Source organism: Hemicordylus capensis, chromosome 5, assembly GCF_027244095.1.
Source record: "Hemicordylus capensis ecotype Gifberg chromosome 5, rHemCap1.1.pri, whole genome shotgun sequence".
Taxonomy (NCBI): domain Eukaryota; kingdom Metazoa; phylum Chordata; class Lepidosauria; order Squamata; family Cordylidae; genus Hemicordylus; species Hemicordylus capensis.
The window spans coordinates 112,264,919-112,276,232 of record NC_069661.1 but is presented as its reverse complement, the minus strand read 5'-3'; the positions used below and the strand labels follow the sequence as shown (position 1 = coordinate 112,276,232).

The following is an 11,314-nucleotide window of genomic DNA, read 5'->3' as shown; positions in this document are numbered from 1 at the left end:
TGTAGTCAACAACTTCTGGGAATCCCTCTTACAGTGACCACTGATACCAACTGGGACTCATGAATTGACCGCTGAAGAATCTCATTGTAATAGAATATACAAAACACAGTGAGTGGGAAAGATGGCCAACCTACTTACTGAGCATTTATGGCTAATGCTAGTTACTAGAGTTTTTGGTGAGTTTGTGTGTATAGATGAGCTATAGTATACAAAGCTCTAGGGCTATCTTTATCAACCTTTTTCTTTTCTACCAGAGATTTTATCCTCTTTATATTTCAGAGACAAAGCTGAAATGTATTTATGTCTCTTGGGAGACCCTTGACAAATTATGGTGTTGTTAATCTCTTACACACACCTGCTTTACTGACATATTTTCATAATAAGCCATGGTAGATACGCTAGACACAAGTAAAGATGACAGGAGGAGATAAAATGTTTGATTTGTTTCCTCACTCTTAACTGGACACATTCATGGAGGAGGTGGTGTATTCATGTGCGTGTAAGAGTACCTGGAAAGTGATGCTCCCGTGGTCTTCCCTTCTTCCTCCTCTGCCATTTCAGCTCTGACTGCTGGAAGTTTTTGCTTGGCACAGCAAGTGAAAGTCGCCAAAAACCCCAAGCGGAAGCGCTTGTTCATGAAGCAGTAGATAATGGGGTTCACACAGGCAGAAGTGTAGGAGAGCAAATGAATGAAAGAGATAGGGGTTCCTGAGAGAAGCAGGTTTGCTGACTTGGTGTCGAAGGCACGCCAGGTATTGACACTGAAAATGGGAGTCCAGCAAATGAAGAATAAGATCACGATCACGATCAACATTCGGATGACTAGTTTCTTGGCCATCAGGCTGGCAGTTGAGCAGCTGCTTCTAGGGCGCTCGAGTCTGGTGCTGCTGTTTGCTGAATGTTGTTGAAGTGGCATATTTTTCTTTTTCTTCTTGCTTTTTTGCAGGTAACATCCATCACTGTCTTCATATTTGCCACTGGTCGTGCTAGCTTTCCTTTCTGTACACACAAAGCAGCACATAAATGTGAATCGGAATATGCCTGAACAAAGCTTTTCTGATTTGTTGAAGGATTGCTTGGGCACAAAACCCACCACAAGATTGCCAAAGGAAATACATAAGAGCCTGGATTAAACCAAAGGTCCATCTGTCCAGCATCCTGTTTCCACAATGGCCAGCCAGATGCCTCCGTGAAGCCCAAAAGCAGCACACAAAGGCAATAATGTCTCCCATTATTGCTCACCAGCAAATGGGGTCTGAAATGTCCTGGCTCTGAACATGGACGCATTATATAGTCATCAGGACTAGTGCCATTGATAGACTTGTTCTCCATTAAGTAACATAAATATATGTTGAAGTCCATATGTAATATCACATCAATATAGTGTATCCCAAGTTTCTGAAAACTGAGGCACACATTTTTGAGAGTTAAAACTGGAGGCACATTTCTCGTTTACAACTCAAAAGACTGATTTTTGAGTGTGTAAAAGTAGGAATTATCCTGAGCCATCCCTTGTGTTCTGAGTGTGTCTTGTGATTTGGAAGGAGGCTGATCCAGAGTAGTAACTCATTTGTTGTATGTTTGAAATATTATGTATTTCTTTTGAGTATGATTATAAACTGGTAGCCTTGTGGTGGTTCAAACCTATTCTCCCTCCCATCCCTACCTAACCAACTTCATTTCTTGGATCCTTGTTAAAATATTCCTAGGCTCTTTAAGTCTGAAGTTAATAGATCACTCAAGCTCAAAGTTGAGAGAGATAAATGATCCATTTAGATTCTAAAGTGAGTTTAAAGGTGTAAATGCCAACAGAGGGAAACAGCATAATGCTGAAAGTAACATTTTGAATTAAGCATTCCAATACAAAGTTTCCATGAAGATTTATTGCGTAATAAAGCAACATATCCTTGGGAATAATATGCACAGCCACTACATAGCTAGAACCAATTATTAACTAGTACATTTGGACCTGATGTATGTTCAGTGCTGAGCCCACTGGACCTCTATAGTGTATTTAATTTTTTATTTATTTAAGAAAATCTACCTTTCGGTTTATGCAGCTTTAAAAGCAAGGCTTTCTTTAGACTTGTTTAATCAGGCTTGGGCTTAGGGAAATGGAAATAAATACTTCTTCTAGTCATTGGAATAAGGCAATGAGTGCTAATCACTTCCCTTCTTTGAATGTTCACCTGCACTTAATTCTTCCCCAAAATTCCTTTTATGGAGCCAATGGGACTCCTGTTAATTAGGTGGTTCCTTTAAATTTTAATCAAATTTTCATTGTAGCTCCAGTAAGATCAAGGTAGTGCATTTACAAACTGAGAGTGTCTGAACTGACACAGTTACAAACCAGGAAAGACCTCATGGGGTCATGGTGGATAGTTCAATGAATTGTTGATCCCATATACGACAGCTGTGAAAAAGACACACTCCATGCTAGGGTTATTAGAAAAGGGATAAAACTATAAATATTAATTGTAGTCATAACACCCTTATACAAATCTGTGGTATGGCTACATTTCAAATAGTGTGTATGAGTCTGGTTGTTCCTTCTCACAAAAGACATTGCAGAGCTGGATTAGATGCAGAAATGGATAACTGCTACCTTGGCAAAGAGGCACCTTTTAATGTGGTGGTTCTCTTTTTTTAGCAGGGGGAGAGTAACTGGCCCTATCCACACCCAGCACAGTACTTCCAGTGACTGTTGCTGGGGTCTATCTTGTGTTTCTTTTTAGATTGTGAGCCCTTTGGGGACAGGAATCCATCTTATTTATGTACTATTTCTCTGTGTAAACTGCCCTGAGCCATTTTTGGAAGGGCTGTATAGAAACTGAATAAATAATAATAGTAATTAATAAAAAATATTTACCTTTTAGGGTGCTAATGTATGTATTTACCATAGGATAATACACATGAAGCACTCTGAACTCTTGAAAGCACTATACAGATGTGAAGTATTATTAAATAAGGGCTTGGGAATGTGTGCTTAGGAAAAGAACACATTTTAATCATGGGGAAAATAGTCATGATTCTAACGAAATTTAGGGAAGTTTCTAATCATAACAACATATGCCTGTGTACAACTAGGGGTATGTATGGCCATTTTACATGGTTTGGTCCGAATTCAGACTGAACCGTGGGTTTGTTAACTGGTTCAGTCGAACCGACCGGCTGCCCCAGACTGAACTGGCTCGAACCAGTTCGGCGGTCCATGCTATATGTACCATTGAGAATTCCCTTTTGCTTGTAACCACCAACCCACCCACCCCCAGCGCCACCCTCACTGGCAAGCCGAATTCCCTTCTACATAGTAGCATGAACTGTCGAACCAGTTTGCCTCAAATCGGACTCGATTCAGCTCGATCATAGACCAGTCCCCTTTCCTGAAGGTCAATCTGGTTTGCATTAAAACCAATTGAACTGGCCTGGTTTGTGGTGAACCAGTTAGCTTCAACCATTCATGTACTGTATATCCCTATGTGCTACCTCCTATTGCCCAAGCTGAATTTATGAATTATAGATACACTAGTATTTTTAAAGTCCGTTAAAATAACGGGCGCTAGTAGCCTTTCTTTCTTTCTTTCTTTCTTTCTTTCTTTCTTTCTTTCTTTCTTTCTTTCTTTCTTTCTTTCTTTCTTTCTTTCTTTCTTCCTCCCTCTCGCCCTCCTTTCCTTCTTTTTTTCTTTCTCTCTCCCTCTTTCCTGCCTTCCTTCTCTCTCCCTCTTCTTTTTTTTCCTTCCCCCTCTTCTCCCTCCCTTCTTTCTTTTTTCTTTCTCTTTCCCTCTTTTCTTCCTTCCTTCCTTCTCTCTCTCTCCTTCTCCCTCTTTCTCCATTCCTTCCTTCCTTCTCCCTCCCTCCCGCCCTGCTTTCCTTCCTTCTTTTTTCTTTCTTTGTCTCCCTCTTTCCTTCCTTCCTTCTCTCTCCCTCCTTTCCTTCCTTCCCCCTCTTCTCCCTCCCTTCTTTCATTTTTTTCTTTCTCTTTCTCTCTCTTCCCTCTGTCTTCTTCTCCCTTCTTTCTCTCTCTCTTCCCCTACCTTCTTTTTTCTCTTTCTCCTTCCATCTCTTCCCCCCTCTCTTCCCCCCCTTTCTCTTTCTCTCTCTTCTCCTGGAGTCTCTTCTCCCCTATATCCTCCTGATTTCACTTCCACTCCCCTCCGCCTTCAGCTGTCCCCTGGCATTCCACTGCGACCCCAACAGTGGAAACAGGGAGCCTACTTCAGCACCCAGGGCAACAGCTCCAGCATGCACAGACTTCTCCAACTGAGAACTGGTGCTTTTGCTCTCTCTGTAGGGGAGCCTCCACCTCCGGCCCCAGACAGCCCTCTTCAGCTCTGCTTTCTGGCCAGTGCTAGCCAGCGAGCTGCTGTCAAGGTGCCCTTTTGTGAGGCCTTGTTGCCTCCGGAGAACAGCAGCGAGAGGCAAGCGGCTGCTTGAAGGATCTTTGCGCACACCACTCACCCCTCCGATCATGCCGGACCACATGGAGACGGAGGCGGTCTCCCTCGCCGTCCCAGGGCCACACAACTCATCAGCCCCAACCCTGACTGCAGCAGCAGCAGCAGCCGGTGTATGGTTGCTGGGGCCATTGATTGGCGCCGCAGCAGCATGCTCCTGCCCTGCCGGCTTTCCCCCGGCGATTGAGGTGCCGAGCAGCTGTGTGGTGGGCAAACTTCGGGAAGCGGAGCTCGGAGTTCCCGGACCTCCCTGATCCCCCCTCCTGGAACCTCGGGCACCCGTGGCTGGCGGGCCGCAGGGGGGAAGAGGGGATTCGGCTACCCTCCCCCCTCCGATCGTGGGGGAGACGGAGGCGGAGACCACATGGAGACGGAGGCAATCTCTCTCGCCGTCCCAGGGCTGCACAACCCAGGTGACCTCTTGGCCGGCGGGATCGCCGGCGAGGGCACCCCCGGCCCATCAGTCCCATCCCTGACCGCAGCAGCAGCAGAAGCCCGGCGTCGGCATCGGCCGCTTCTTCTCGGCCCGCCGCTTCTCTTCCACCCGCCTGGTGGTGGCCGCTTCTCCTCGGCTTCTCCTCATTTTGCGCGATGAGGCAACATGAATTCCCCCACCCGCGGTCAGGACGGTCCAGCAGCTGCTGCCATCTTTCCCTGCCCCGCGTCTTTGGCTGCCCCGTCTTTCCCTGCTCCCAACATGGCCGCCCGTGTCCCTGCGGGCCGGTCCCACTGCCGCCGCCTTTTTTTGCCACCCCCCCCCGTCTGGCTGGTCCCTTTTCCGCCGTAACCCCCCCCCCCCGCGGTCAGGCTGGTCCCACCGCCGCCGCCGCCTTTCCCTGCCCCGCGTCTATTGCTGCCCCGTCTTTCCCTGCTCCCAACATGGCCGCCCGTGTCCCTGCAGCCGTATCTTTCTCGGACCTTCTGGGCATGCGCTCCGTGCATGCCCAGAACGGCCGAGAAAGACACAGGCAGGGACACGGGATTACGCTTTAGCTCTGTATTATAGAGGATTGCAAAGATTAGATAGTGGTAATTGTTAGTTCTATTTCTTATCTTTGAGTACAGTTTGGTATGTCTATTCTTTTTATAACAATGTCTGTTATTTTTATAACAGAATATACTGTAACTATCAAAGAAAAAAGACAGCACAGCTAGGTAACAGTTGTATATTAGGAATTATAGCGGTTGTGTATGCTCTGCCAAGACAAGCCTCTAGGGGGCTTCTGTTGGTGTTTCACTTTAAGAAGCTGCTGGCTGCTAGGGGTGTGTAGAACCAGTTCTATTCAAACCTGGTTCAAACAGAACCGGCCCAGTTCGACCAGTTTGGACTCAAGCTGGACTGGACCCCAGAAAAGGGGTGCCAGTTCGAGTGTGAGATGAACCAGCCCTGATTCTAACAGAACCGGTTCAGTAGTTCGAGGGGGCATACTTGTACAAGGGAATTCGGTGGATTCTCCTTTACAAGCATGCCCCTTTGAGTCAAACTGAACCAGTTCTGAACCGGTTCAACCCTCAGTCTGAACTGGGGCCAGCTCAACTCAAAGCTTGTGGTCTGGAGTTCCAGTTCAAATTTGGCTTGCATTCGAACCGCTGGAATTGGTTCCATGCACATCCCTACTGACTACCTGTAGGAGCTCTCTGTTAAGAAAGAACCTGTTATTTTATCCAGTTGTGTGTAGGGGTGTGCACGGAACCGCGGAGCTGTGGTCCGGCACTGGGGTGGGGGGGTTCCAATCAAAACAGGGGGGGCTTTACTCACCCCTTCCTTCAAAGTAACGTATTTTTGGTAGTAATCGGGTGGCAGGATGTAATCGGGCAGTCCACTCTCTTCGCCGGCTGTGCTGCAAATGGCTTCCTAGAAGCCATTTGCAGTGCAGCCGGCGAAGGGGAAGGGGACGGCAGAGAGTTCTCCTGCCGTCCTCTTGTAATGGGGGAATATTTGGCTAGAGGGGGGCGGCAGGGGACCTTTGGAGTGCTGCAGGGGGCGGCCGCCAGCCAAGCTTGGCTTAGCTTGAAGGGGGCGGCAGGAACTGGGAGCGATCCTGCCGCCCGATTATGGATACAAATGGAGGAGCCCGCGCCGAGCAGAGATTGAAGCGGGCGGCACCCTGCCACCCGTTTACTACAAAAAATACGTTCCTTTGAAGGAAGGGGTGAGTAAAGCCTCCCCTGTTTTGATTGGAACCCCCCACCCGAACCAGAACCACCCCGTGTCCGGACCAGTCTGGAGGCCTTTAGAATGGCCTCCGAACTGGTCCGTGCACATGACTAGTTGTGTGTGACCTATGGACTTAACAGTGCCTACAGTCATGCTTGATGGATTATCCAATAAATAGTTAGTAAACTAGTGATGACATTTTGAGCTGTGCTCTGTCTTCTGTGGACATTTAAGCAAGAATAACCTCTGCTGAAAACTTAGGTTTTCATATTGGAAGCCTTTAAGAGTAAGAGAGGGGTGGGGGAGCGAATGGGTTAAAAAAAGATTACCTCGTGAAGACTTTCTTTGACTGACATAGAATTGTATTCCTCTGTAGAGCTCCAAGGAAATTAAGCCATATGCAGTCATCATTACAATCCCTGGGATAAGGAAGAGAATGAGCAGCTGGAAGATGTACCTAAGAAAGCCACAAGAAAGGTTTAGACTAGCAGAAAAGAAGTTTCATATACTTACCAGCTTCTTGACCATCTTTGGAGAGGCCTAAGGTTGATTGTCAGGAACTATACCCTTCCTTCTCCCCTCAATTTGATTTAAAAATAAAGTGTAACAATTGGTACAGTTTACATTGGAGAAGAAAGGTATGTGTGTAGGTGAGGGAGCACTGAAATGTATCACCTTTCAGGTTCCATAAAGTATTAGTTCAGTGTCTGAATTTGAAGCCCAGGACTAGGATGGTGTATTGTACTGGAGGGTGTTTTCCCTTTTTCTTCATTGCTTCACTTTATTAGCCATTTAAGACAGTGTGTAGCTCATTAGTCCTCAAACTCACTGGGTCTGGAGACAAATACTAGTTTTGGGGAGAGTTGAAGGTGGCATGGTAGCATGCGCATCCAAGGGGTGGGGGGAGAAAGAACAATTCCCCTGCCCCCCCGGATTGAGTCACCAGCTCTCATTGAATTCAATAGGGCATATATCCAGGAAGGAGGGGGTATAGGATTGCCGCCACCACCCCCGCCAAAAGTCCTGCGGATGCCCAAGCATAAAAGGGCCAATTAAAACATGACTTTTGTCTTCCTGAGTTTACACCTAAGATGCTTTAAGTGCACCCTTTAATGTAAAGTATTGAATGGCAAGTGGACACAGAATTCTGTTTGCTAATATAGATTTATATTGTGTGTGTCATATGCACACATTCACCAGGGAGTCAGTATTGGTTATGGTTCCCTGTCAAGTTTAGGGCAGTATAGAAATATTTTAAAGAAAGAAAGTGTATTTACATTGGCAAAGCTCTGCCACTCCATCGTGTGTGAATGGAGAATAGAACCATCATTGTTAGTGGTAAGCAAGCTCATTCTGGAATCAGGTGGATATATTTGAGAGAGTTGAAAGGGATATGGTAGAGCCAACATTGCTCATAGTGTGCACACTCATTTCTTTGGACCCACTATTGTCTCTTGTAAAATAGGTCTTGCAGGTTTTTGAAGCATTACAAAACCTGAAACACCTGTTTGATCTGAGGCAAGAATGAGGTCAACATCCACTCCATGGGCAATGTTGACTCTATCAGCCTATGCTCAGTACTCTGTGTGTGTGTGGGGGGGGGGGGGATATCACCTGCCTTCACCCTGATTGTCTTAGTATACATAAACAGCCTGTTATTCAACAAGCTGCACATGCACTCTTTACATCATGTACCCTATTTGCTTTCCCCGTCTGCTGGGCCCTAGTTGGCACATGCAGTTCAAGTGCTTAATTATTATTATTATTTTACATTTTATATTCCGCTCTTCCTCCAAGGAGCCCAGAGCAGAATACTACATACTTAAGTTACATACTCACAACAACCCTGTGAAGTAGGTTAGGCTGAGAGAGAAGTGACTGGCCCAGAGTCACCCAGCAAGTCTGATGGCTGAATGGGGATTTGAACTCGGGTCTCCCCGGTCCTAGTCCAGCACTCTAACCACTACACCACACTGGTTCCTTAACAGCTTTTTTGGTTTTTAAAAACTGCTTAACCGTTAATGTGTATGCCCATAGCAGGGGTCATGCCAGGCCAAGCGGTATTGAAGCATTTTGGCTGGATTCTTTTTCAGGATAGCAATACTGTTGTTGTTTGTGTCTCATTGCTAACCTGAAGCCATAGCAGCAATTCACACAGAGCATGCAGTACAGTGCTGCTACTGAGGCAGTAGTATAAGATTATGCAAGGTTTCTTTGCTTCTGAAGAAGAAAACCAGTAAAAATACCATGGGTATATTACACTCCACGATACATTTCTGCTTTTTAAAAGATCAGTTTCAATGCCCCCCCCACTTGGGGGGGGGGCACCTTTAAGTCCTGCCCTCCTTTTTTTGCTGCTCCATTCTCTAAGCAATTGATTGCTTATCTGTCTAGCTACTGCATTGCACCAACACAATCTGTTGCTTTGAAACAACATCAGATAAACATTTCCTCGCTGCCATTGCCTCTCCCATCCTCTCCTAGCCTTGCCATTCTGTTCCCAACTCTTCCTGCCTTCCCTATTTAAAAATTCAGTTTGAAAGCTGCTTGGGTCAGGAGCCTGTTGTTTTTGCCTATATGACTTGCTATATTAATAATGATGTCATAAAATGCTACATTCTGGATTTGAAAGAAGCTCAGAGATGCTTGTGTGGATGGTTTATTACGTTGTTCTCTCTCTTTTTAATTCCTTGATTAGGACCTTCTCTGGAAATGCTAAGGGGTAAGATGCCAAAATAAAATGTGTTGGCAGTGCACTCTGCTATCCATAATGGGCAGACTGCAAATTAAAATCAGTGAAGTTTTGCCATGGACTTTGGTGGGATATGCACTGCAGCCTGAGGTGTTGGGAAACAGGCCTGGGACAGAGAATGTTTACCAACAGGTGCAATGGGGTGAAGCTGGAAAAACAGTAACATATGTTGAACTTGGCATGGAACTGAAGAGCCATATTTGTGCCTTTCCAAATCAACACATGAAAATACTGAATGTTCACTTATGAACTCCTCCTCCTCCTCCTCCTATGTAAAGTGCCATGCCCAGAATGGTGTTATAAATCCTGCTGGAGTAATCTTATCGCTTTATTTGATCGGCTTACTAGCTTAATGAGTTGTGGGAACATTGCGGATGTAATTTATTTTGATTTGAGTGAAGAAACTGACGAAGTTCCTCATGACATTTTGGTTAGCAAATTGGTCAATGTGAGCTAAAGGATAAGATTGCCAGGCAGAATCACAACTGTTTGTAAAAGTATATTCGGCTCCACATCAAATTCTACAGAGGTTTCAAGTCTTGGGCCCAGGACGCTTCAATGTTTTATCAATGAAAAGGTGGAGGAATCCTTTATCAACATTGCAGATGACACAAAAGCAGGAAGTACAGTTAACACCGCAGAAGACAGGAATAAAGTTCAAACTGACCTGGGCTGAAACTGACAAAATTATATTCAACAGAGACAAAGTTCTCGGTATTTAGGCAAAACAAAAACAAAATAATGATACGCACAGGTAAAGGATGGGGCCTAGTCTGGAAGTAGTATGTGTGAAAAGCATTTTGGAATTGCAATCAATCACAATTTGTGAGTCAGCAGTGTGATGCAGTCAGCAGTGTGACGCAGCTACAAAAAAGGCGAATGCAGTTTTAGACTGCTCTAATTGAACCATAGTTTTCAAGAAACAAGTAGCAATAGTTCCACTTTGATTTACATTAGTCAATCACATCTAGAGTACTGTGTCCAGACCAGTTCTGGATGCCACACTTTTAAAAGGATGTACATAAAATTGGAAAGGGTTCAGAGGAGGACAGTAGAGATCGTCAGTGGACTAGAAAGCGAGGCCTGTGAAGAAGAGTAGTAGGTATGTTTAGCATGGGGAAAAGAAGACAGAGGGGGACATGGCAGCATTTCAAATACCTAAAGGCTGTCACGTTGAAGAGGGCAAAGACCTGTTCTCTACTGCCCCAGAAGTCAGGGCTGGGCTTACAGGAGGGTAGATTTCATGGAATATGAGGAGAACTAAAGAGCAGTTGCCTAGAAGAGGAGTTGGGCTCTCTCTTGCAGGAGGGCTTTAAGAAGGACTTGAGGTTAGACAGACACCTGTTAGGTTTGCTCAAGCTTTGGATTTCTTGCATCGATCAAGAGATTGGACTAGATGGCCTGGAAGGCCTCCTCCAGCTCTACAATTCTGTAGTAGTAGTAGTACTGGTAATAAATTTATTTATATTTATTTATTTAAAACATTTATATACCTCCCAAAATGCAGGTCTCTGGGTGCTTCACAACAAAACAACAAAAACAGATAAAAAGATTAAAACATCACAACAATTAAAATTTAAAACAATATCTAATTAAGAGCCTGGGTGAACAAATGTGTCTTGACTGCCTTTTGAAAAGTTGTAAGAGATGGGGAGGCTCTTCTTTCAGCAGGAAGTGTGTTCCAAAGCCTCGGGGCAGCAACGGAGAGGGCCCATCCCCATGTAACCACCAGGTGAGCCACTCAGGGCCACCGGAGTAGCCACCAGACTTTTGTTATTATTTATGACAAAAGTCATAAATAATGACTTTTGGAGGTTGGATAGGTGGCAATCATGGGCAGGTCCTTTATATTTAGGCACCCAGTGAAAACCATTTTATTATCTTATGTTTTTGATTAACATGACATCATGATGCCATCCTAAGCATGTTTATTCAGAAATAGGTTCCATT

General features: G+C 45.2%; 1 protein-coding gene across 1 annotated transcript in view; it reads right to left on the bottom strand.

Annotated features, from left to right (window-relative positions):
* Nucleotides 1–7: 7 nt before the first annotated feature.
* CCKAR (cholecystokinin A receptor) overlaps nt 8–11,314 on the bottom strand; it is a 41,510-nt gene continuing 30,203 nt past the window's right edge. The window contains exons 4-5 of the mRNA XM_053253925.1: nt 6,942–7,069; nt 8–999 (exon numbers count right to left, since the gene is read on the bottom strand). Coding sequence (XP_053109900.1) covers nt 470–999; nt 6,942–7,069 — 658 coding nt within the window. The 3' untranslated portion in view covers nt 8–469. The remainder of the gene's footprint in view (nt 1,000–6,941; nt 7,070–11,314) is intronic.